A 26380-nucleotide genomic window follows, 5' to 3' on the forward strand; every position below is an offset into this window, starting at 1 on the left:
CGAGGGGCAGAAGTGTAGTATGGGAAGCCGCAGGCAGGATGGAGCCGGGTCGAGGAGCTTCCACTTTGACATACCTAACACCCGAGTCTCCTAGTTCACACACGCTTAGGATGGAGATCGAGAAAGCAGACCCTCTCTGTCCCGGAGAGGGCGGGTCCCCCTGTTTCCGTAGGTCAAACTGTACCTCAGGCAAGTCCCGGGGGTCCGGCTGCGAAATTCCTAGGCTATTGTGAACCTTCTTCGGGGACTCCCGCCTTAGGGTTCTCGGCGCAGAGGGGAGAGGGAGACCCACGCGACAGCCTCAAGACCCTGCTCCAGTCGGCTGCTTCTCCAGACCACGCCGCCCACGCCCACCCCGGGAGCAGCTCTGCTCAGGGGCCGCCGGCTCGGAGTCGCGGGCCGCTCTCTAAACCCACTCTGCGCGGACCCTCGCCACGCCCTCGGATTCCCAGCCCTGTGACAGCCCGCTGCCCTGGGAACAGCGAGGCAAGGCAGGAGAGACTGGCGCAGGGACTAAGGTGGAGGAGCTGGACTCCTGAGGGGCCCACGTTTTTCTCCACTGGAAAGACACCCGCGAGGACTCAAAGGCGAGGCGCCAGAGGGGTGGGGAGCTGCGGCCCAGTGAGGGACCAGCGTAGGGCGAACTGGACTCCTCTCTGCCCTCCCCATCACGCAAGGCCCCCTTCCACGCCCTCACTCGCCGCGTCCACCCCGAGCCCAGGGCGCGCTGGCGTCCCCGCGGGGGAGCCGGGATGCTGCGCGCTATGGAAGCAGCTAACCTGTCGGTGGCCTCCACCGGCGTCGCCCTTCGCCTGGGACCCGAAGCCTTCAGCAGTAGCCCAAACCCAAGCGGGGTCGTCGGATCGACCCCAGGTGGTGCGGCCCCGCCGGGCCGAGAACCGCCTTTCTCCGTCTTCTCGGTGCTGGTAGTGACGCTGCTGGTGTTGCTGATAGCGGCCACGTTCCTGTGGAACCTGCTGGTTCTGGTCACCATCCTACGGGTCCGCGCCTTTCACCGTGTGCCGCATAACTTGGTGGCCTCGACGGCCGTGTCGGACGTGCTAGTGGCAGCGCTGGTAATGCCCCTGAGCCTGGTGAGCGAGCTGTCGGCGGGGCGACGGTGGCTGCTGGGCCGGAGTCTATGCCACGTGTGGATCTCCTTCGACGTGATGTGCTGCACCGCCAGCATTTGGAACGTGGCGGCCATCGCCCTGGACCGCTACTGGACTATCACGCGCCACCTGCAGTACACGCTGCGCACCCGCCGCCGCGCCTCGATGCTCATGATCGCGCTCACCTGGGCGCTCTCGGCTCTCATCGCCCTCGCACCACTGCTCTTCGGCTGGGGCGAGGCGTACGACGCTCGACTCCAGCGCTGCCAGGTGAGCCAGGAACCCTCCTACGCAGTCTTCTCCACCTGCGGCGCCTTCTACCTGCCGCTTGGCGTGGTGCTGTTTGTCTATTGGAAGATATATAAGGCGGCCAAGTTTCGCTTCGGTCGCCGCTGCAGGGCTGTGCTGCCCTTGCCCTCCACTGTGCAGGTGAGGCGCGGGTTGGGGAATGGGGATTTGGGAAAAGGATCGCTGAGGGACGAGGAAGCCTGGCGAAAGGGAGAGCTGGAGGTGCAAGTTTGCACACTTGGCGCAAGCTTTTCAGGTTGGCCAACCGGAGCGCACGCGGAGCTTGCCATCTGCTCTGCTACAGAGCGCGCGGAGGAGCTCAGCACTAGCGCCTGGCGTGCACACGAAGGGTTCTTGCGTAGATGGTGCGCGGCGCGGGGGGCGGTGGGGGGAGTTCCAGCACCTGCCCACTAGGACTGGAGCTGGAGAGGGCACCGCGGCACCATGAGGCTGGGAGGGGCGGCAGGAGCAGTGTTGCTCGGTAGCGTTGAGCACGCGGCGGATCCACTGTGCCCTCCGTTGCTTTTCCCCTGGAGCTATTGTGTCCGTGGGAGTCCTCAGTCGCCAATTTCCTAGCCGCAGCTAGACCAAGCGTGACCGCAGGGGGCTGGAAATTCGTCCTGCCTTTGAACCTTCTGTGACCATTCGCCCCGTATTTTTATCTCCACTGCACCCTCATTCACCCCTGCAGTTCCGAAACTATTCACTCTATTGGCCAGCTTCCTGCCAAGGGGAAAGGAAGGATAAAAAAGAATCCAAGTATCACTTTTCTTTCACTGTCTCAACCGCAGTGACTTTGGAAAGAGAAAAGCTCAGGACGTTGGGGCAGTTACTTAATCTCTGTGGGCGTTGTTTCCTCCTCTTTAGACTGGTTAACTCCTACATAATAGGGCTCTTGGCTGACCTGAGATAAAGAATGCAGACACCTGGCACAGTGCCTGGCAAACGGGGGTGGAGGGGTCGCAGAGCTGCCTGCAGCGAGGTGATCCTCAGGGCCAGGGCGTTGCCCGGCAATCTACAATGGGCGCCAGAAACGAATGAATGAATGAGAGGGAGGAACCTGCATTTGGCAGGACTTCTCTCCACTGTCTTTAGAATGGGGCCTTTTGTTTGTTGGTTGGTTGGTTGTTTACTCTGTAATTCCCGTCAGACTCTTTAGACTCCATGGACTGTAGCCTGCCAGGCTCCTCTGTCCATGGGATTCTCCAGGCCAGAATACTGGAGTGGACTGCCTTTTCCTCCTCCAGGGGATCGTCCCCACCCAGAGATCGTCCCCACCCAGGGATCGGACTTGCACCTCCTGCTTGGCAGGTAGTTTCTTTACCGCTGAGCCACCTGGGAAGCCCCTCGGCCTTTTGGCCAGACCCTAATAGACCCTAGCTCCCTCCTCATCCCAGAAGCCTCGAACTTTCCTTTTGGGTGAGTGTGGGCTTCAGGCCCCTCAGTCCTGGAGAATAATAGGAATTATTGCCTCTTTCCTAATACAATGTATGGACCAGGGGAAGGAGACATGAGGAGGGAAAGAAAGAGGGTAAGTTTTTTTGTTGTTAGCTTTAATTTTGTAAGTTAACTCAGATGCTTAGGTTATTCAAATGTGTGTATTTTTAAAAGCAGGCATCTCCCGCCTACTGCCCCCGCCCCCAACACCCTTCATGAAATGGCAGAGGAGTTTTGTAGGATAAAACGGGAATGTCAAGACTATAATTGGAAAGTGTTGTTAGGGGAGAGCTTTATTCAGAATTAATGATGTCTTTTGAAAGGTCCCTTGGAAATGCCTGGGGTGATTATCCTTTTTCTATCTGATTGCCAAGGCAGGGCGGACTTTTACTGGCTACATCGATCCAGGGTGAGAGAAATCATGGTGAAATGGATGCCAGAAAGGCTTGCCACGCCTGAGTTTAGTGTTTGTTTTTGACAGACCCTGTTCAAGCAGTTGATAACAAAGCAGATGTGCCTGGATGATGGGGAACCTGGACAATCAGGATGGTCACTGGTAGGGGGAAAGTTCTCTGGGAGGCAGGGCAGCCTAGTGATTTAGCCACCTGCCAGCAATGAGCTTCTTTCACATTTTGGGCTGCAAGCTTGCTCCTCTAAGACATAGCATTGGTCTAAGTCATGGCTAAGAGTCTTGTATCATATGATGCTGAGGTTGTAGATGAGATGGGTTCCAGAACATCCTGCTTCTTTAGGCTCCAGCAAACCATCACTCAAACTTCTGGGTAATGTTGCAGAGTCAGCAGTTGCAAGCTTGTTGACCATACCTGAACAGAAATTTTAATGTGCCAGAAGTACTCTCTCTGTGCCTTCCCCCACCTGTTTTATAAAACAATTTGATTGGAGGATAGTTGCTTTACGATGGTATGTTGATTTATGCTGTATAACAGCATGAATCAGCCATAAGTATATATACATCCCCTCTCTCTTGAGCCTCCTTTCCTCCCCTCTCCTTCCATCCCACCCTTCTAGGTCGTCACAGAGGCGGGTCTGGGCTCCCTGTGCTATACAGCAGCTTCTCACTAGCTCTCTGTTTCACACATGCTAGTGCATATACGTCAATGCCACTGTCTTAGTTTATCCCACCCTCTCCTTCCACCCCTGTGTCCATAAGACCATCCTCTACATCTGCGTTGCTATTCTTGCCCTGCAAATAGGTTCATTGGGACCATTTTCTAGATTCCATATATATGCATTAACATGTGATATTTGTTTTTCTCTTCCTGACTTATTTCACTCCATATAACCTGCTTTTCTCTGCATTCCAGGGGAAATGAGTAGAGCTGAATTTAGGTCCGGCAAAATGTCTTTACTGCTTTCTGTGGGCGATGGGAGCACTTAGGAAGGCAGAAGGCCTCTGGTCATGAGGTTGTGGACACCCTTCACCTTTTCCAGGATGCTGTGACTAGGTTCCCAACACTAAAATAGGATCAGGGAGGGATCTGCGATCATGCCTCGAATTTTGAAAGTAGACATGGAAAGAAATGCTGAGTGAGTGAGTTCCCTCTTCCAGGCACGGTGACCTTTACCTTCTTCCTCTTATTTAATCCTCAGGCTCCAGACACGTTGGCAATACGCTGTCTATTTGTCAGGATAAGCTAAGATACACTGAGTAACACAGAATCCCCAGACCAATGGTTTAACCCAGTTTCCCTCAAAGTTCAGTGTGGGTCTGGTGGCCCTCCCGCTGCTCTGCTCTTCTCCAGGCAGTAACTTGTGGATCCAGGCCCCTTGTCATCTTTGAGTTATGCTGTCTTGAACATGTGGTTTCTGAGGTTGCTGTGGAAGAGGAAGTGAGACCTGGAAATACAGCAGCTTCTACCTACCTTACCCAGAACTCCCTTCTGTTCACAGTCCACTGGCCAGACACTGGCTGTGAAGACTAGGGGAACCTATGGCTCTTTGGTGCGCATTAACCGTCTTTGCCTCACGGCTCCCATTTTTGTTGTTGCTCAGTCTTTAAGTCATGTCCTACTCTTTGTGACCCCATGGACTGCAGCATGCAGTCCCTGTCCTTCACTATCTCTCAGAGCTTGCTCAAACTCATGTCCATTGAGTTTGTGATGCCATCCAACCGTGACAGAGGATGGTCTGTCACCCCTTCTCCTCCTGCCCTCAATCTTTCCCAGCATCAGGATCCTTTCCAATGAGTTGGCTCTTCACATCAGGTGGCCAAAGTATTGGAGCTTCAGCCTCAGCACTGGTCCTTCCAGTGGATATTCAGAGTTGATTTCCTTTAGGATGGACTGGTTTGATCTCCTTGTAGTCCAAGTGACTCTCAAGAGTCTTCTCCAGCACTACAGTTCAGATGATCCAATTCTGGTGCCATAAAGTGAGTTCATCCATGACCTCACAGTTACTGGGTGGAGACGCTAAAGTCTGTCCTGGATCTATCAATATTTATCCCTTTTTCATTATGCTGTGCTCTCTCCAGGAATTTAATTTCTGAGCACTGTCACAAGCATCTAGAACTTCGTGGGAGTGAGACAGTCATATCCCAGTCAAGGTGGGTCATGGGGATGTCAACTGGAAAAAACAAATACAACCTAAAAGTTGAGAATTATGTTTCCTTTGGCAGACTTTCTGAGAACTTCATCCTGGAAGACATGTTCTCAGATAGCTCTGAGGTACCCAGTGTGTCATCTTGTTGCAACCCCATGAACTGTAGCCTACCAGGCTCCTCTGTTCATAGGGTTCTCGGCTCATAGGCAAGAAACCTGGAGTGGGTTGCCATTTCCTTCTCCAGGGGACCTTCCTGACACAGGGGTCCAACCTGTGTCTCCTGCATTGGCAGGTGGATTCGATACCTCCTGAGCCGCTGCAGAAGCTCATCCATAGGGAGCAGGATCTCATAACTGTGAACTCCTTTGTACGAGAGTTGAACACAAGTGAATACAGAGGCACCACCCGCTTACCTCGGGAGTGAGGGTCAATTCCCACCTGCATCCTTTTTCCCACCTCGTAGATGGGACACCATGATGTAGTATATTCTGCTGTCCCTAATGCATCCCCCATGGGTTATAATTCTTTCCTACTATCCTGTACTCTTTACTGCTTAGAAGAGGAAAAAAGCAAAGTCAATAGAGATTGTTTGTTTGGTTTTTAAAATGCAACATCAAACATATTGTTCGTTTTAATTGTTTGTCTGATAGCTGTGCCTGATACCAGGGCATGCTTATTTATTAGGCTTAGTGGGTACACCACCGAGAGCCTCCATACTGTTAGGGGCCCATGGAAATTGTTTAATTTCTTTTAGAGGGAAAGTGAATATGATAGTAATGAATGTGTAATAATGAGTTCAGTCTTGATTATATTAGTCTTTATAATAATATGATCATAAAAATATAATTTTTAATATTTTTTAATGGAAGAAGGGCCCACAGAGGCATGGATGCCTCAGGCTCAAGAAGGTTATAATGCAACCTTGGTTGATACCGTCTTTCATTCACTCAATCAATAAACATGTTCTGGGAGACAGTGTGCACATTGGTTGAGAACTTGGGATTTGGAAACAAGGAGACCTGGATTTCAATTCTTTTTGTGCCACTTATAAACTCTCTAGCCAAGTGAGTTCAGCTACATCTGTATTTCCCTGTAGGTAAAATAGAAATATTGCTATCTGCCTCTTAACATTCTTGTGAAGAGTAGATGAGATAACTGTGTATATGGAGTAACTAAAATAGTAAACCCTAAATGATGGCTGCTGTACTATTTTCATTACTATTTTTTGCAATTTTTCTTATAAGTTAAACTAACTTATGTTATAAATAATGTTATTATTTTATTTTATACTCTTACTGCTGTTACTCACCATTATAGGTGGACTAGTTATTTATTTCTTAACAATTACCCCTATCTTTAGTGTCTTAAAACAACAAACATGTATGAACTCATTTCTGTGGGTCTGGCATTGGGAACAGCTTAGCTGGGTGGTCTGGTCCAAGGTCTTTTGTGGTTGTAGCTGTGGGTCGCACGGCTGAGAGTGAGGCAAGGGGGAAACTGCAGTGCCTTTTATGATCTGTCTCAGAAGCTACATTTCATCACTTCCCTTAAAATCTGTTCATTAGGAGTGAGTCACTAAATCCACCCCACCCTCAAGAGAAGGCGAATTAGGCTCCACTTTTGGGAGATGAGTGAATGAACCTGTGAATGTATTCTAAAATCACCACAAAACGCCACGCAGATGGTATTCAAGGTTATTTGACTTGTACTGACCTGTGCATCAGGCAACATGGTAGCCTCTGAGATTTCATAGAAGTGGTCTCTGCTCTCCAGGGATTCATGTTAGTAAACTACAATTACAGAATTATAAATGTAATAAAGTCTTAAAAATTTACTTTATTTTTTTGTCTGTGCTAGGTCTTCGTTGCTGCATGAGGTCTTTCTCTAGTTGTGGCAAGCGGGAACTCCGCTCTAGTTGTGGTGTGCAGTCTTGCTGAAGTGGCTTTTCTTGTGGACCACAGGCCCTTGGGCACACAGGCTTCAGTAGCTGTGACTTGCGGACTCTAGAGCTTGGGCTCAGTAACTGTGACGCACAGGCTTAGTTGTCCCGCAGCATGTAGGATCTTCCTGGACCAGGGATTGAACTTGTGTCCTTGCTTTGGCAGGCAGATTCTTAACCACTGGATCACCAGGGAAGTCTGCAATTATGTCTTACAGGTGTTCCGTCCAGAGTACAGTGGTCCTGAAAGACTGACAGTATTTGGGAAAGCACTTTGTAACCTGTAAAGGTCATAACAAATGTGTAGTATTGAACTATTGGGTTTGTGATGACTTGGACCTGAATTTTAGGTAATGTCATATTACAAAATATTTGCCTCTCCAGACTAATCCTCCACATTAGATTTGTGTTGTACGCATACAGTATATAGGCCCTAAGTTACCTAAAAACTATACAGAACACTTGATGTTTTTGTCACATCTTCAGTGTTTAGCTGTCATTTGTTCCACCCCAACGACTAAGGGGCTGTTGGTCTTGTGGTCCTAGCCACGTGTGGGACCAGAGTTCAGTCAGAGCTAAGCTCTCGGAAGAGGATGGTGGAAAATCACCACCCTCATTCTGATTCCATCTATTAAAAGAAATATGACTCAAACCTGTCCTATGCCAGCATGCAAGACTATTTTAACTTTAGAAAAGTAAATTTTATTCATCAAATTGTAAGGTTATTTTAACTTTAGAAAAGTAAAGTTTATTCATCAAATTATATGGTAACAATACATCTGGCTTATCATTTGATTCTTTTAAGACTGATACCTAATTGTCTGAGAGTTTCCAGAACTACTTGCGTGGACAAAGGAGCATTTTCTCTAGACTTTTTAGAAATATCCCTGGCTTTCCCCTCTCTATAAACTTCTTCCTTGTTCTCTTCCATCATTACATTCATTCTGCCTCTTTCCCTCTGTTTCCATTTCCCTTTTCCCTGGTTGGTTGGATTGTTGGGGAGAGTGCAGGGAAGTCCTAGGGGGATGTAGATGAAGTATGGTGCAGGGATCAGGTGTCTTCCCCAGTGACCTTGCAACAAGCTACTTCTTAAATCCATGTATTTCTTGGAGAAGATTGAGTTTCTTGGTAGAAGAATGAGATTCAAATTCCATGGTTATTAACCTTTTCATGGGTCACAGAATTCCTTGAAAATTAAAGAAGGCTTTGGACTTGCTGCTCAGAAAGGCTTGTAGGCGCCTGCTTGCCCAGTGTGCCTAGGGCACTGCCTGAAGCCTATTTGGAGGGTGATCCTCAGTCTTGCCTCCCACCCACTTTTTGGAAGAATGGAACCCACGGTGCAGTAGGAACTGGGACAGTTCCCAACTGGGAACTCCACAGTTGGCAGTGGTTGTCAGGGGAGCCACGGCCCCCTGTGCAGCCATATCAGGACACTGAGGCTGGAGAATGCCTGTGCAAAAGGCAAAACTGTCCCTCTCTTCATTACACCCTCCTTCTATGCCAAGACTCTCTGGCCTGGGAGTCTGGGGGCTTCAAGGTAAGAACTCTAACAGAGGACCTTCCATTGGCCTCCACCCGTAAAAGAGCATAACTAAATCAGACGATATTAGAACAGAAACAAGTGTTGTGTAATTTTAAGTAACACACTTGATTACAGTTTCCCTTTCTCAGTATTAACTCCAGTGAGTCCTTAGCCATCCCAGGGTAATTAAGCACCCCCCACAACCAAATTCATATTTTCCAAATGTAATAATAATAGCGATTATCCTTTATGTTATGAACATACCGAGTTTAGCATAACGGTTCTTTGTGGTGTATGTAATTACACTCAAGGGAAAGGTAATTTTTTTTTCAAGCCCAGCAGTACTCTGCTTTATTACTCTGTTTTTTTGTTTTTTTTTTTAAACAGGAAAACATCTTTATTTTCTGAAATATTTTGCACAAGGGACGCTGCTGAGAAAATTTCCTGTTGTAGTTTGTTAGACAAGTTTTAGACAGCTTCTGTTTACTTTGAGGGGCTATTTTGGTTAGTTTTCTCTTCAAGGTGCCTTTGAGAAGTACACCTTGGAGCTTGGTTATCTCCGTACAGCATGGGCAGAGAGAATGGTGCCCTGGGTACCCCATCTCCTGGCCCTTTTGAGCTCTGAATAGAAATGGGAAATTCCAGTTACAATCCGGATTGCCTTCAGCCAAGCCTGGATGCGGCTCAGTGTCCTCTGTCCTCTCCCAGAGGCCTCAGGGCTTGGTTAGTCACCAGGGGCGGTGTGTCCCCACCACCAGCCTTGTGAAGAGCCTCGCTGTACTGGATGCCTGACCTGTGTGTCACCACCCAGACCTGTCGGTTTCAGAAGTGACTAGGAACCATCTTTCTTTTTTCTGCTTTCCTTTTCTAGTTCTTCTTAGGCTGTTCATCTGGCAACATTGGCGGTTTACAAATGTCTGCGGGTGTTTTCTGCAGCAGCTGAATTTTTTTTTTTTTTTTAATTAGAGGGGAGGGAAGGGACATTCCTTCTACTTAAAGGGGACATAAAATTAACATTTCTGAGGTCCTGCCATGTATTACTGTCTCACTGTCATCCTCCAGGAAGACCACCATATATGACAGATAAAGATCTTCATCGCTGGAAATGTAAAAATGGGAGCTCAGATTGGAATCCTGTCTAATCACTAATTTGCTCTGAGCCTTGGTTTCCTTATTCTTTAGTTACTGGCTACTGTTATATCCGAGTAAGATGGTGTGTGGAACCATGTGGCCAAGTAGTAGATGACGGTCAGGAGCTCTGAAAGTCTGAGGTTTTTCTCTGCTGGCAAGCTAACAAGTCAGCCTACCCTAGTTTAGTGGATACTGACAGAAGGCACGAGCCTTCTGGGTCAGAGTCAAAGGGCGTTATTACTCGTGTTACACAGGCAGCGTGACCTTCATGTGTGCATTTGTTCTCTTCTCTTCGAAGTCCCATGCGACTGACATGGAGTGGGCCAGCTGGATTTGCATCACAAATAGTAGGGAAACTCCCAGATTAGGGAACTCAAGTCTGTGTTGTCCAGGACTGAACAATATATAAACCTGCCTTTTGCTTTTTGGAAACCTGAATCTTTAATAATGGGTTGCAAGTAAATCTGTCTTCTTTCCTACTGGGAGATACTCTCACTCTTCCAAGGCTGTTTGTTATACAAACATCCTTGACAGGCTGGTCAGAAACAAGAGCTGTCAGTGCCTTTGCTGGCAAATGTGTAGAAACACAAGAGACTTAAAAGAGACTTGTCTCCCCCAAATAACTATTTATTTAGTGTTTGTTGAGATTTTACTATAGACCATACATTACACTAGGTACTGGGGACGCTTCAGTGGACAGGACACTCATGTCCCTGCCCTCCTGGAGTGTTGATTGTGACACAATATTCACAGTCAGAATGAAGATTCAGAATCCATGCCTTGGTATCAGAGTGCTTATGAGAATAGTGGGACAGGATGTTTGAAATTGGGACTTCATGAACAATTCCAGTATGTAGTCCCTACATGCACTGGTCTAGTGTTAGTTGCTCAGTCACGTCCAACTTTTTGTGGCGCCAGGGACTGTAACCCACCAGGCTTTTGTGTCCATGGGATTCTCTAGGCAGGAATACTGGAGTGGGTCGCCATTCCGTTCTCCAGGAGATCTTCCTGACTCAGGGACTGAACCCAGGTCTCCTGCATTGCAGGCAGATTCTTTACTGTCTGAGCCATCAAGGAAGCCCCAGTAGATGATTAATAAATGTCAGCATATATTGTTGGGCTGATTTGGTCCTTAATTAATTTTAAATGGAAAAGCCTCAGACTCTATGGAGATGTTTAAGTGAACTCATCTTTTAGGTCATGTCTCACAGTGGCAAAGAGAAGCCAAAGAGGCCTGGAGCCAGACAGATGGGCAGGCACCTTGGTTCTGCTTTGCCCTGCTCGTATGACCTTGCTCATAGCATCTGATATCTCCAAAATTCTGTGTACTCAAAGCACCTGTCCTTTTACAGCAGGACAGAAGGTGGCAGGTGCTACTGGTTGTGTGCCTTCAACAGTCAGTATTTTTACCTTCAGATTAGTGGATTCTAAGAGTCTGAAACCTCTGAAGCCAGAATGGTCAGTTTTACAACAGATGTAGAGAGGATTGTCAGGGCTTCCCTGGTGGCTCAGACGGTAAAGAATCTGCCTGCAATGCGGGAAATCTGGGGTTCAATCCTTGGGTCGGGAAGAGCCCCTGGAGAAGGAAATGGCAACCCACTCCAGTACTCTTGCCTGGAGAATTCCATGTGGGCTACAGTTCATAGGATCATAAACGTTGGACATGACTGAGTGACTGCCACTGCTAGAGAGCATTGTCAGGGAAAAGAGGCTGAGGAGACATCCAACCAAAGAGAAAAGATGGAGAAGCTCAGGGCTGGCCCCAGAGCTGGCTGCTGGAGCCCATAGACATTTCCCAGGAAGCCAGAGACATTCATTCTGAAGGCATCCCAAGCATAAACGTGATCCTAAAATAGGTTCTGTGTTTTCTCAGCTGTCAGATGGAGATAATTGCTTGAAGGTTTGGCATGAGGGCGAATCAGAGTTGTTCATTACCAGTGTCTGTTTTACAGTGGCCTTTCTGGAATTGTTCTTTGTGTCTTTTGGTTTTATATTTCTTCAGAATGAAAAAAGCCATGCTTGTCAGTCTTCTAGCAAACCAGGGTCTGACCTCATTGACTTGTTGACTCTCTGAGGCTGTTCTGGAAAGATTCCGTTGTCTGTCCTGTCCCTCTGCACAGGGTGCAGTAGGCTCAGGTGAGAAGCGGTGAACACAGGCTCCACTTTGGTGGAGCAGAGGGGGACTCTGCCAAATGCTGCAGTGCTGGAGGCTGAGGTGTTTTAAACCTATTTAATTAGTGGATTTGCCTTTTCTGTTTCTCTTCCCCCAGGATCCCTTTGCACTGAATTGACCCCATGTGTTTATTTTGTAGCATGACAAGGATTTGGAATTGTGTTAAGCGAGGAAGGAATTCAAGAGCCTGGGAGGTCACTGAGGTCAGCAGAGAAATCTTTTCAAAAGTGCCCATTAATTAGCTGAATGGGAGAAAGACAAACAAACCACCTTCCACTGCCTCTCTGCCCTGATAATATTGTTTCCTGGGGACAGTAGACTGCCAGTATTCATAGGTGATTTTAGGATGTCACGTTTTCTCCCTTAGACTTCCATTAGCGGATGATGGTAACCCATCATGTGAGATGTCATGTGGTCAGTGTCACCTCTTCTAAAGGGGAGAGATGAGCTTCAGCTCCCACCTGCCTCGGGGGGACCAGAAACCTTGGGATGGCTCATTAAAGAGGGAGTGCCCGCTGGTCTGCACGGGGTGCGTGTTTGCGGAGCCAGGAATTTGTAAGGGGCAGAGAGGTGGGGGGGAGTGAAAGGCTGGCTGGTCTCTTCTGGAGTCACCTGCCTTTTCCTTCTCTCTCTGACTGGCAGGCGGGAGGAGGCTGGGTTTACACTCAGAAAGGAAAGGACTCAACTTTGTTCGTATCACCATGATCTGTTTCAGGGTAACTTAGTGATTTTCCAAATAGAGATGAGTGTTGGGAGGAAGTAGCAGAGATGGACAATTTGAAGGTATATCTTAGAGGGAGGAGCCCCAGGTTTGCACAGATCAGACCACCTGGGTGCCTTCTAAGCTCCATCCTACCCCAGGTGAGAGGAACCCGGGCTCTTCCCTTGGTGCCTCGAGGTCGGGTGGCCCTCCTGATGGCTGCTGCCAGTTGTGTCTGGGAGAGAAACTAGCTGCAGGCCTTGCCTGGGAGCCCCTTGCCTGTTTTTTCACCAGCATCATGACTGGCAGCATTCTGGAAAGGAAGAGACATGCAGGCGAGGAGCATGTGGTTGAAATGATCAGTCAATGTGGCAACTGTTTCCTAGGCACTGACCGGGTGCCAGGTGGTGCTGCCAGGCAGGTGCTGTACAAGGAAAGGCTGGCTGTACACAGCCTGCTGTGGTTCAGCTTGGGCCAGAGGGACACCACATGTAACACCCATGATCACCCACATGGCTACAAAGGAGGGGAACGTGGTACCAGATCACAGAGAGATGTGATTGAGTTTAAAGGGGCAACAGGGCTGCTCTGAGGCTGGTGGCCTTTAAGCTGAGACTCAAGAGGCAGATAGGAAGTGACCAAAGGCCAGGGGTGAGAGGGTGGAGAGCAGCCAAAGGCTCCTTAAATGGTAGCTAATTATCACCACAAAGTCACTTACACTTTGTTTATTTTAAGCTAGGCAATACAAAATTATCTCCTAATTTAAAGTGAATTCACTTAACACAGTAATCATATAATTTCTTGCAATATTGATATTTAGAGGCGGCCTGCCTCTCTGACTGTGAACTTTGTGAGGGGCAGGCCTGGGTCTATTCCATTCAGGGTCCGGGTCCCAGCTCCACCCCCATCCATGAGTACTGAGTTGTGAGTGCCTGTGGCAGGGGGCACACACACATTCCAAGTGTTCATTCACAATGGCCTTATGGTGGGGAGGGGGCTTGGTCACCCAGCTTCATTCGCAGGAAATGGCTTGGCCAGTGGGGCTGGAGCTCAAGCCAGGCTCTGACACCCAGGCTCGTGTTCTTTACCTCCCCCTGTTCCCCTTCTTAGATCATATTATTATTTTATTAGGACTCCCTGGTAGCTCAGATGGTAAAGAATTGTTTGTTCTAATATCTGACAGTGTGGGGACCACCACCACTCTCAGTCCCTGAAGAAACTTCAGGACATATTTTAACCTACAGTTTCAAGAACTTCTTCACCTAGCATTAATATTTGGGGTGGATTATGGCATCAGTCGGGCTTCCCTGATGGCCCAGGTTAAAGAATATACCTGCAATGCAGGAGACACAGGAGATGCCTGTTTGACCCCTGGGTCAGGAAGATCCCCTGGGGGAAGAAATTGCAACCCACTCTAGTATTCTTGCCTGGAAAATTCCATGAACAGAGGAGCCTGGTGGTCTACAGTCCTTAGAGTCACAAGGAGTACTTACATGCCTGAGCACACACTCACGATGATGATGGCATCAGTGCATCTTGTATGGGGCTGGAGGGGGAGGGGCTGGCCAAGGTCGGATGTATTGTATGTCACTGTATTGCCCAACATTATGCATTTGATGTTTGAATTATGCATTTCCTCTGTTCGCAGGTAAAGGAGGCCCCTCAGGAGGCTGAGATGGTGTTCACGGCCCGCCGCCCCATGGGGGCCTTTCAGACGAGCGGAGCCTCGTGGCGGGAGCAGAAGGAGAAGCGGGCGGCAGTGATGGTGGGCATCCTCATCGGCGTGTTCGTGCTGTGCTGGATCCCCTTCTTCCTGGCTGAGCTCATCGGCCCCCTCTGTGCCTGCAGCCTGCCCCCCATCTGGAAAAGCGTGTTCCTGTGGCTTGGCTACTCCAACTCTTTCTTCAATCCCCTGATTTACACAGCATTTAATAAGAACTACAACAATGCCTTCAAGAACCTTTTCACCAGACAGAGATAAACCCAGGGCTTGGAGAAGGGAGGGAACTGGAATTTCTCCCCTTCATTTGTGATCTGGGCTAGAGCTGTCCCACCGCTGAATATTAATGATGTTTGGGAACCATACCACTTGGGCCTGGACTACAGGAGCAGCGATGCTAAAGAAATGCCCTCCAGAAAGACAGCAGGTAGGTGGCAAGTGTGCAGCTATGCCCGCTCACCGAGTGATGGACACTGCTAATCAATCTCAGCGTATCTTCCCACTGAGCTGGAACTCAGCCTCAGAATCCTTTCTGGACAGTGCATTCAGCAGTTATTGCTAATTGGCCAGAATTCATACAAGAGTGGCATCCCAGGTGGGGCTAGTGGGAAAGAAGCCGCCTGCCACTGCAGGAAATGTAACAGACATGGGTTCAATCCCTGTGTTGGGAAGATCCCCTGGAGGAAGGCATGACAACCCACTCTGGCATTCTTGCCTGGAGAATCCCACGGACAGAAGAGCCTGGAAGGCTACAGTTCATAGGGTTTCAAAGAGACAGACATGACTGAAGCGACTAAGCATTTTCTCTGTCCTTTATCTGAAGCTGATTTACTCTTCCTTTGTCTCATTACCATATTCTCAGCACAGGGCCCAGTGACCTGTTTGGTGGCAGAACGGGTACCTGGACTCAAGTCTGCCTGAATCTTAACATGGGAAAATGAAGGGAACACAGCTTAAATCTGACTGGACTCCATATTTCAGGGTTGGCTTGCACTTTGTACCATGAGACCCACACGTGGTGTAGTGGCTCACTTGTACTTTTCTAGCTGGATTCCAGCACGGGGCCTTTGAGGAAGCGTCTGGGTATGGTTTGGAGGAGGGGGCAGTGATATTTTTAGGCTTACTCTCACTACTGGATAGATGCTTTATTATTGTGTTGATTTGACCTGGGCCTTGACTTCATGTAAGATCATCATAGAAGCATCCCAGGCAGAGGGAGTCATTTACATTGAGTTTGCTGTTGTTTGCTGACTAATTTGATGGCAACTTTTGTTGGACCTTTCAGACCTGAACTTTTTCTTTACTTAGGTCTTCCCTGACTACTCACTATAATTACAAAATGCTCAGTTTCTGAGACAGATCAGTTCAGTTCAGTCGCTCAGACGTGTCTGACTCTTTACCACCCCAGGAACTGCAGCATGCCAGGCCTCCCTATCCATCACCAACTGCCAGAGTCTACCCAAACCCATGTCCATTGAGTCAGTGACGCCATCCAACCATCTCATCCTCTGTCATCCCCTTCTCCTCCTGCCCTTAATCTTTCCCAGCATCAGGGTCTTTTCCAATGAGTCAGCTCTTTGCATCAGGTGACCAAAGTACTGGAGTTTCAGCTTCAACATCAGTCCTTCCAATGAACACCCAGGACTGATCTCCTTTAGAATGGACTGGTTGAATCTCCTTGCAGTCCAAGGGACTCTCAAGAGTCTTCTCCAATGGCACATTTAAAAAGCATCAGTTCTTCAGTGCTCAGCTTTCTTTATAGTCCAACTCTCGCATCCATACATGACTACTGGAAAAACCATAGCCTTGACTAGATGGAACTTTGTTGACAGAATAATGTCTCTGCTTTTTAATATGCTGTCTAGGTTGGCCATAACTTTCCTTCCAAGGAGTGTCTTTTAATTTCATGGCTTCAGTCACCATTTGCAGTGATTTTGGAGTCCCCCCAAATAAAATCAGCTTCTGTTTCTACTGTTTCCCCATCTATTTCCCATGAAGTGATGGGACCAGATGCCATGATCTTAGTTCTCTGGATGTTGAGCTTTAAGCCAAATTTTTCACTCTCCTCTTTCTCTTTCATCAAGAGGCTCTTTATTCTTCTTCACTTTCTGCCATAAGGGTGGTATCATCTGCATATCTGAGGTTATTGAGACAGATCAGTTGATGATTAACTTTATCTGAGGTCCATCTAGTCAAGGCTGTGGTTTTTCCTGTGGTCATGTATGGATGTGAGAGTTGGACTGTGAAGAAGGCTGAGCGCCGAAGAATTGATGCTTTTGAACTGTGGTGTTGGAGAAGACTCTTGAGAGTCCCTTGGACTGCAAGGAGATCCAACCAGTCCATTCTGAAGGAGATCAGTCCTGGGATTTCTTTGGAAGGAATGATGCTAAAGCTGAAACTCCAGTACTTTGGCCACCTCATGCGAAGAGTTGACTCATTGGAAAAGACTCTGATGCTGGGAGGGATTGGGGGCAGGAGAAGAAGGGGACGATCGAGGATGAGATGGCTGGATGGCATCAGAGATACGATGGACGTGAGTCTGAGTGAAATCCGGGAGATGGTGATGAACAGGGAGGCCTGGCATGCTGCGATTCATGGGGTCGCAAAGAGTTGGATACGACTGAGCGACTGAACTGAACTGAACTTAAAGGATATACTTGTAATTCCTTTTATTTTTGAACTTTTTATTTTGTATTGGGGTATAGGCTATACTCTAATAAAAAAAAAGTTCAAAAACAATCAATGTTTTGATTTAGTGTCAGGTAAACAAGCGAAAAGCAAAGGAGAAAAGGAATGATATAAGCATCCGAATGCAGAGTTCCAAAGAATACCAAGAAGAGATTAGAAAGCCTTCGTCACTGATCACAATGCAAAGAAATAGAGGAAAACAACAGAATGGGAAAGACTAGAGATCTCTTCAAGAAAATTAGAGATACCAAGGGAACATTTCATGCAAAGATGGGCTCGATAAAGGACAGAAATGGTATGGACCTAACAGAAGCAGAAGATATTAAGAAGAGGTGGCAAGAATATACAGAAGAACTGTACAAAAAAAGATCTTCACGACCAAGATAATCATGATGGTGTGATCACTCACCTAGAGCCAGACATCCTGGAATGTGAAGTCAAGTGGGCCTTAGAAAGCATCACTATGAACAAAGTTAGTGGACGTGATGGAATTCCAGTTGAGCTGTTTCAAATCCTGAAAGATGCTGCTGTCAAGGTGCTGCACTCAATATGCCAGCAAATTTGAAAAACTCAGCAGTGGCCACAGGACTGGAAAAGGTCAGTTTTCATTCCAGTCCCAAAGAAAGGCAATGCCAAAGAATGCTCAAACTACCACACAATTGCACTCATCTCACACACTAGTAATGCTCAAAATTCTCCAAGCCAGGCTTCAGCAATATGTGAACCGTGAACTTCCAAATGTTCAAGGTGGTTTTAGAATAGGCATAGGAACCAGAGATCAAATTGCCAACATCAGCTGGATCATCGAAAAAGCAAGAGAGTTCCAGAAAACCATCTATTTCTGCTTTATTGACTGTGCCAAAGCCTTTGACTGTGTGGATCACAATAAACTGGAAAATTCTGAAAGAGATGGGAATACCAGACCACCTGACCTGCCTCTTGAGAAACCTATATGCAGGTCAGGAAGCAACAGTTAGAACTGGACATGGAACAACAGACTGGTTCCAAATAGGAAAAGGAGTATGTCAAGGCTGTATATTGTCACCATGCTTATTTAACTGGTACGCAGAGTACATCATGAGAAATGCTGGGCTGGGAAAAACACAAGCTGGAACCAAGATTGCCGGGAGAAATATCAATAGCCTCAGATATGCAGATGACACCACCCTTGTGGCAGAAAGTGAAGAGGAACTAAAAAGCCTATTGATGAAAGTGAAAGAGGAGAGTGAAAAAGTTGGCCTAAAGCTCAACATTCAGAAAATGAAGATCATGGCATCCGGTCCCATCACTTCATGGGAAATAGATGGGGAAACAGTGGACACAGTGTCAGACTATTTTTTGGGGCTTCAAAATCACTGCAGATGGTGATTGCAGCCATGAAACTAAAAGACACTTGCTCTTTGGAAGAAAAGTTATGACCAACCTAGATAGCATATTGAAAAGCAGAGACTTTACTTTGTCAGCAAAGGTCCATCTAGTCAAGGCTATGGTTTTTCCAGTGGTCATGTATGGATGTGAGAGTTGGACTGTGAAGAAAGCTGAGGGCTGAATTGATGCTTTTGAACTGTGGTGTTGGAGAAGACTCCTGAGAGTCCCTTGGACTGCAAGGAGATCCAACCAGTCCATTCTAAAGGAGATGGGTCCTGGGTGTTCTTTGGAAGGAATGATGCTAAAGCTGAAACTCCAATACTTTGGCCACCTCATGCGAGGAGTTGACTCATGGGAAAAGACTCTGATGCTGGGAGGGATTGGGGGCAGGAAGAGAAGGGGAGGACAGAGGATGAGATGGCTGGATGGCATCACCGACTTGATGGATCTGAGTTTGAGTGAACTCTGGGAGTTGATGATGGACAGGGAGGCCTGGCGTGCTGCAGTTCATGGGGTTGCAAAGAGTCGGACATGACTGAGCGACTGAACTGAACTGAAACAGCAAAGGGACTCAGCCATACATATCCATGTATCCATATGTGATTCCTTTTAATACAGAGTATCCGAAATAGAAATCTATTGACAAAATATCAGATTTACAGTAATTATTGCAGGAATTTCCTTAAACCTAGTCTCTGTTCTCCCTCAAATCTCTCTGCCTGTAGGACATGAGGAAGACAAGGTCAGGAAGCTGTAACTGGAATTAATCTTGTCAGGATTTATTTGCTGATTAAGTTATCACTGAAGGGTCTTCATGTCCAAATCCAGTTCCATAAAGTTCCAGGCCTGTAGGGTGGATGTGGCTAACCTAGCAGTTTTATTTTATAAATTTTGTCCTGCATAAAGCATGCTATTTTTCTCCCCTTTATCATGGCCTCCATGTTTCTTCAGGCATGTCTGAGGGAAATCTGGATTCTGTTCACAACTGCTGTCCTCTGTGAGCATCTCTTCCATGTGTGGGTACCACCCTAGGAGCCTTTTCTTTGGCCCCTGACCTGCTCCCTCCGCACTGAAGCTGGATGGTACAGAGGAGTGTCTTTTAAACTCCAGGTCAAGTTGCCATGAAATCAGTTGATGATCATCTCAGTCAGCTATGTTCTCAACATCTGCACACAATCACTGCAGAATCTGAGTGGTGTATAGCAACAAGCCTCCTCTGCTGAGGTGTCTGTGAGCCACTGGGATTTCAGTGGTTCAGGCTGGGCTCTTCTGGGCTCAGCTTCAAGCTGCAGGTTGGTCTCCGTCTGCTCCATGTGTGTCTGAACCTCCTCTGGCCAGCAGGGTAAGTTTTTCTCCGGAGAGGCTACAAGAGGGCCATACACAGCATGTCCTCAGACCTTTGCTCCTGTCAAGGCTGCTAACAACCCAAGACCAGGCCGAGCCCGAAGTCAAGGGGTGAGGAAGCACATTCCACCTGCCAGGGTGCCGTGACAAGGGTGTCTGCTCTGGGGAGTGAAGAATGGAATCCAGTACAGTAGTTAGCATTTTTAAAAAATTAATTAGAACAGGAAAAACATTAGACTGTAGTATGGAAAGGGTATGCACTGTCTCTTTAAACTTCTGTCTCAGGTGTGTTGCATATACATTATCAGTCATTGCTCAGATGGGCTCCCTGCTTCTGCCCCTGCCTCCCCTGCAGCCTGCAGTACCACCAGAGGCGTCTTTGCTGAAATCTTGTCAAAACCCTCCCATGGTTCCCCACACAGGTCCCCTTCCCGCTCCCCAGACTCACCTGCTGTGCGTGCTCCTACCTACACCCTGACACCTGCTCCTCTCTCTGCCTGGACCTCTCCTCACACAGCATCTACCTATGTGACTCATTCCTTCACTGCTGCTGCTGCCAAGTCGCTTCAGTCGTGTCCAACTCTGTGCGACCCCATAGACGGCAGCCCATCAGGCTCCCCTGTCCCTGGGATTCTCAAGGCAAGAACACTGGAGTGGGTTAGTGAGGTTTTGCTTATTAATATTTATTTAGTGGTAAGAACATAGATATCCTAAAGAAGGGGCAGACAATTAAGAAACAGTAATTTTTTCTAAATAGGATTTTCATAATGAAAACATTCGAGTCAAACCTCTAAAACAGAAAAGCACACAAATCTAGAAAAATGCAAAATACCTTTTCTCTTTTACCTGAATTAACCTGAAGTGAAAGTGAAAGTGTTAGTGGCTCAGTCATGTCTGACTCTTTGAGACCCCTGACTGTACAGCTCACCAGGCTCATCTGTCCATGGAATTCTGCAGCCAAGAATACTGGAGTGGGTAGCCATTCCTTCTCTCCAGGGGATCTTCTTGACCCAAGGATTGAACCTGGGTCTCCTGCACTGCAGGCTGATTCTTTACCAACTGAGCCACCAGGGAAGCCCTGAATTAACCTGACGACACCTAGAATATCAACTTTGAGAGTAATTTTAAATCATGAAAAAAATAGTATTTGTAGCATTAAATCATAAAAATGTATCTGGCTTCTATGTGACAAATAAAATGAAAGCAAGTAAAAGTAAACAGTTTATAGAATTCAGAGACAATCAGTGTGTCTAAAAAGTGAAAGCAAGGCAATTAGGGACAGGAGACACTTTGCAAAGCAGAATGCTACAGCGATGTCTACTGCTAGCCTAGATGGAAACAGGAGACTGAACACTGAGAATCAATGATGGGATGGATAAAAGCGTAGTATCTCTAATAGGCACAAATCACCTGGCCCTCTGGTATAAATGTCAGAACATAAACAGAAGCAGTTTTCAGTTAAGAACATAAAGTTGTATTCTCTGACTACTCATTATAAAATTGCAGCCATCACCACCATACTGGACAGTCCTGATCTGCGTCTTTGCTGAGTCAGTGAGTCAGCACATTGACGCAACATGTGACACAATGTATGTGTTACCTGTTTGTATGATTCCCCACAGAAATATAGCCCTAGGAAAACAAGTTCCTTTGCCTGCCTGGATCTATTCCCAGGGCCTGACCCAGAGCAGAACCTCAATTGTTTGTTGGTTGAATGAATGAGTGAACAGGGATTTTTCTCATAAAACAAGAAATATGGAGGCAAGTGGTCCCCAGGTTGGTTTGGAAGTGCGTCATGCTTTCAGGAAGCCAAGCTCTTTTCAGCCTTTCACTCTGCTGAGCTCAGGGTGCTGGGAGGTCCTTTCTGATGCTCTCGAGATGGTGAAGCCTGCTCCAAACCCCATGCCCTTCCCCAACGAACTGCCAGAACAGAAGCTCTTCTCTGCCATCTCGAGTTGATTATCAGTGGGAAAGTCTCCTCTGTACTGGCCATGACTGGGTTAGACACCCATCTGTAAACCAATTCTTGGCAAATAGAATTCACGACTGTTTTCAAACAGCTGTCATGATTCCTCTCCTGGGGCTGCACACATTGCCACCTAGAGCTGAACAAAATCGGTACTGTAAAAACCATCTGGAAAACAAAGGGACGGGCAAGGATCACCCACAGTGTTTCCACGCGAGACAGGTGGGGCTCCCCTTGGACCATGGCTCAGAGGTGCCATCTTCAGTTATTAAAGCCCAAAGCCAGGGGAGCAGGGGTTGGGCTGCGATCCTCAAGAGACGGAGGTGACCATGCAGTAGCCATGGTCTGACCCAGGATGCAGCCACTTCGCCGTCCATCCACCCCTGTCCCCCCGACTGCCACTCAACCCACACAGTGAGAGCAGAGCCACCCCCACTGCTTTGTCTCCCCAGAGGTGTTCTTCCAGAAGAGGAGGCCCCCTCTTCACTTCCCTGTTTTCCCTAAGACCTGAGAAAATGACATCAACCACTTTGGGCTCAAGGACTTCAAATTCCTAAGGAAAGAGGATTTACTGACCAAAAATCTGACATCTTGTTTCTTTTTTTGAAACATGTAAACAAAGTAAAAATTTAAAAACTTTATTTTTGGAATAGATAATACATGTACATGGTACAAAATTCAAAAGGTACAAAACGTAAACCGTGAAAAGTAACCCCCACCCCTCATCCCAGAGGCACCCGAAGCTGTCAGGTTCCTGTGGATCCCCCTAGAGATTCTCCACCTATGCGCACACACACAGAAGTATATATACAGCCACATTTTCCCCACCCTCTTCATTTTCAGAAATAAACACTAGTAAGCCAAGTCTTTATCTCTACTTAACCATGCATCTTAGGGATTATTCCATGGTAGTAGATAGAGGATAGCTTAATATACCATTGTATGGATTTGCCACAATATATTTAACCACTGCCCTATGTTGGTGGCAGTTTCCATCTTCTTGCTATTACAAATAATGCTGAAATGCAAATCCTAGTATATAGGAAAAATCCTTAGATGTAGCATTGCTGACCTGAAAGGTTTGTGCATTTGCACTTTTGATAGACACTGTCTGACTGTCCTCCATGTGGTTGTACCGTGCATACTTCCACCAACACAGTATCCCAGGATGCTTCCCGCTGCTTGGTTTCATGTGGCTCATTCAACCAGCCAGGTTACGTTTATGCACGGTGTACTCTGAGCCAAGACATACTCCTGACCTAATCTCTGAAAATAATACGTTCCCTTTTCCCCCCACTCTCCCCATTTGCATGGGGGCGGGGAACCATCTGCAAAAAGTAATGCCTTTGAAAGGTCTGAAACCTTGGACACCCTTCTCATCTCAGCCATTAAGATTACAGGGTAACAAACACTCTGAAACCCTCTAATGTGGCTGAATAAAATCATCCCCTCATTCTCAAGCTAAGCACAAATCAGATCAAAGGTTCAATCTGAACTCTGCTAATACAAGGATATATAGCTGCAGTTTGGAGAAGCTATTTTATCCAGCCAGTTTCCTAATCATCCACTTTAGTCAGATGCCAGGGAGACTGCAGAGAACAATACAGATGATGTCCCTGCTTTTGCCGCTTACACCCCGGAGTGGAGGGCAGCTAACAGATGTCGCACAGGACTAAGGGAGTGTGCTGTCAGACAGTGTCGTGTGCTGTCAAGATGGAGAGCAGCGGAGAGGGCAGTGTGTGGTCAGGGATGCAGGCTGACGCTGAGGCATCTGTGCGAGCGTCAGGTGTCTGGGAAAGCCCTTGTCCACAATCTTGGATGGAGAGCGGTCCAGGCAGAGGCAAAGCAGCGTGAGCCTGGCACGTCTGAGGAACTGACAAAAGGCTGACATGGAGAGTCCATCGTATTCCCCGTGTCATCAAAGAGGCCGCAGACCAGCTGCCAAATCCCCCCTAACGTTTCTACACATTTACTGTGAGAACAGGGAGACCATAACATTATTTTTTTACATAGCATTTTTAGCCTATCACTGTGTGCTATGAGACAGAACTGCCATGGCTGGGACGAAGGACCAAGAGAAGGCCTGGGGACTCTGAGGACACATCACACAAGGCCCTTCTCTTGGTCAGCGCCAGCTGCTTGGACAGTGGACCCTCGCCCTACGGGGGCTCTTCACGGTCCGGCTGTGCAGCAAGTCGTGCTTAAGGCCACCAACGGCCACGAATGACTCAGAGCACTTCCTTCCTCAGTTTCGTTCAAGTCAGTTAACTGCATCTCGGGCTCAGCCATGGTAACTTATTGCTGAAAGGCCACTTCCCTAATCACCTGCAGAGAGGGCAACATGAGGCTGTGGTGAGCTGACAGGGATCAGACGGCATAGGTTTGCAGGCCATGGGCCCAAAGTGCCCTCAGGCAGGACCGCTCTGGTCAGTGTGACAGCCTGAGGTACCCCTGTCTCCTGCGCCTGGTTTCAGGAGGCCCAGGAGCTGCAGGGATTGTCAGGGAGTGAATCCTCAGCCTGGGAAAGGTCTCCTGTCTACCAGCCCCTCTGCCTTCTGGTTTTGCTGGCAGGACACCCAGCTCTCCACAGAACACGGGCAATGAACCCAGTTAAAACCACACCCTGCAGACTCTGATGAGAGCTTAGGCCTGACGAACTTGGGCTGTGCCCACTCAGGCCCTTGATGAGTAACCTCGGCACCTCCCTTGGAGCAGTTAGCTGAGGGTGACCCAGGAGCCTGAATCCAGACCAAGGACAGTAACAAACGCAACCCGAGTATCTTCTCAGGTGCCTGGAGGTCATCAGTCTGTCCTGCTCACAGTGGCTCTGATTCCTAAGGTGCACATGGGATGGGGCCCCAGGCCAGGGGCTTCCTGAAAATCCCAGGCATCGGCCGCCAGCAAGCTCACTGCCCTGACCGAACAAGGAGGACAGACTGCTCCTGGGGAAACCTCCTTCTCCTGGTAGCACATGTTTTACAGCTGTGACGTATTTTTCATCTCCAGAAAAGCCTGTGGCCTCAGCAGAGCAGCCAGCCATCCTCTGGGCATACAGAACGGGTCCTGGGAGGCCCCCTGACCTCTGAGGCCTGACTATAAAGCACATTTAATGTCCTCTTTACTCACAAAGGCACTATCCGCACTGTGGGTTATCCGTACCAAACAGAATTCTCAAGACTGGCTTCTGCAGTTTAATTCAAGATGTGTTCAAGGAACAGAAACTGATTTATTATCTTTTTCAGGCCTTATCCCTTAGTCCTAAGGGACTGAAAAATGGAAACAACATCTCCTGATACCTCCCTACACCAAAACCGAATGAAACTCTGTTGAAACACAGCCCAAAGTCAACACCCCCACTTCCGGAAGATGCATCAGTTCCTCTGGATTAGCCATGCCCAACCTTCTTCAGTCATCCAGAAAGGAGGGCCACCGTGATCCCCAGGATAACCCATTTCTCCTCCCACCACCTGGGGACAACACACGAATAGCCTACCTGCTCACAAGTTGTTAGGCCTGTGAGCTTCTTGGCAAGATCACCAAGGTACTCTCCTGAACCTGAGACAGTTTACAGTTCTACTGCTCCCACCTTCCCTTGCCCCTGGAGCTCTACCTGTACTCTGGCGACCACTGGCTTCAGCCTCACTGAGTCCTTTTGAAATCCACAGGTTACCGGCACCCACCCAGGCGGAGAAGCACATGACCAGGAACAGTGCCATCAGCACGTGCGGGCACTGGGAGCAGCCTCCTCACTGGGCAGGCCTCGCTGGACCGGCACAGAAGCCAAGGGCCGTTGATCCAGCATGAGATTCTTTAAGTCTGTACACACCAGCCCTGCTTAAACGCACATTAGGGAACTAAAACGAGCACAATGTCCCTGCAGCTGCACACAGCATGCTCACTGCACACTTAAGCTTTTATGTTTCATACCCCACACCTGCTGACTGGTACCTCCAAAGCTTGTGTGGAATGATGTGCAAGCCTTGCCCGTGCTGGGTTCACTGATCTTGAATGATTCCTGAGGGCCGGGGCAGGAGGGGCTCAATTTGGATGGACTCCTTCCAGGGGAGAACATAAAGCCCTCTGTCTTTCCTTCAAGGTTCTGCAAAGGGTGAGTCTCTGCCCACCTTTCCGGACTGGTCTCTAAAGCCTCCTGCAGAGACTGGCCACCCACACCTCTCCCAACAAGCATGCCTTGTACTCTCCCTGCACTCTTGAGTTTTAATCACATCCGTACTTTATCCAAAATGGCTTTCCCACTAATCTCTATTCAACTGTGATTCCTCCTTTGGATCCAGCCCAACCCAGCCATCTCCGTGAAAACCCCTGGATCTCCACACACCTGGCTGCTCTTTCCGCTCGGACACCCTCGGCACCTGCTCAAGGGCGGTCCCTCCAGGATTTACACACCGGCCTGGATGGGGGTGACTGTGGGC

At 48.1% G+C, this 26380-nt stretch overlaps 1 protein-coding gene across 1 annotated transcript; it reads left to right on the forward strand.

The window, feature by feature from the left end:
* The first annotated feature begins 764 nt into the window (after positions 1–764).
* LOC138077137 (5-hydroxytryptamine receptor 5B) lies at positions 765–14842 on the forward strand. The gene is made up of 2 exons (XM_068969524.1): positions 765–1541; positions 14510–14842. Exons 1-2 carry the CDS (start codon positions 765–767, stop codon positions 14840–14842), a joined length of 1110 nt encoding a protein of 369 aa, XP_068825625.1.
* Positions 14843–26380: the final 11538 nt, after the last annotated feature.

This window comes from Capricornis sumatraensis, chromosome 3 (genome assembly GCF_032405125.1).
Source record: "Capricornis sumatraensis isolate serow.1 chromosome 3, serow.2, whole genome shotgun sequence".
Lineage (NCBI taxonomy): Eukaryota > Metazoa > Chordata > Mammalia > Artiodactyla > Bovidae > Capricornis > Capricornis sumatraensis.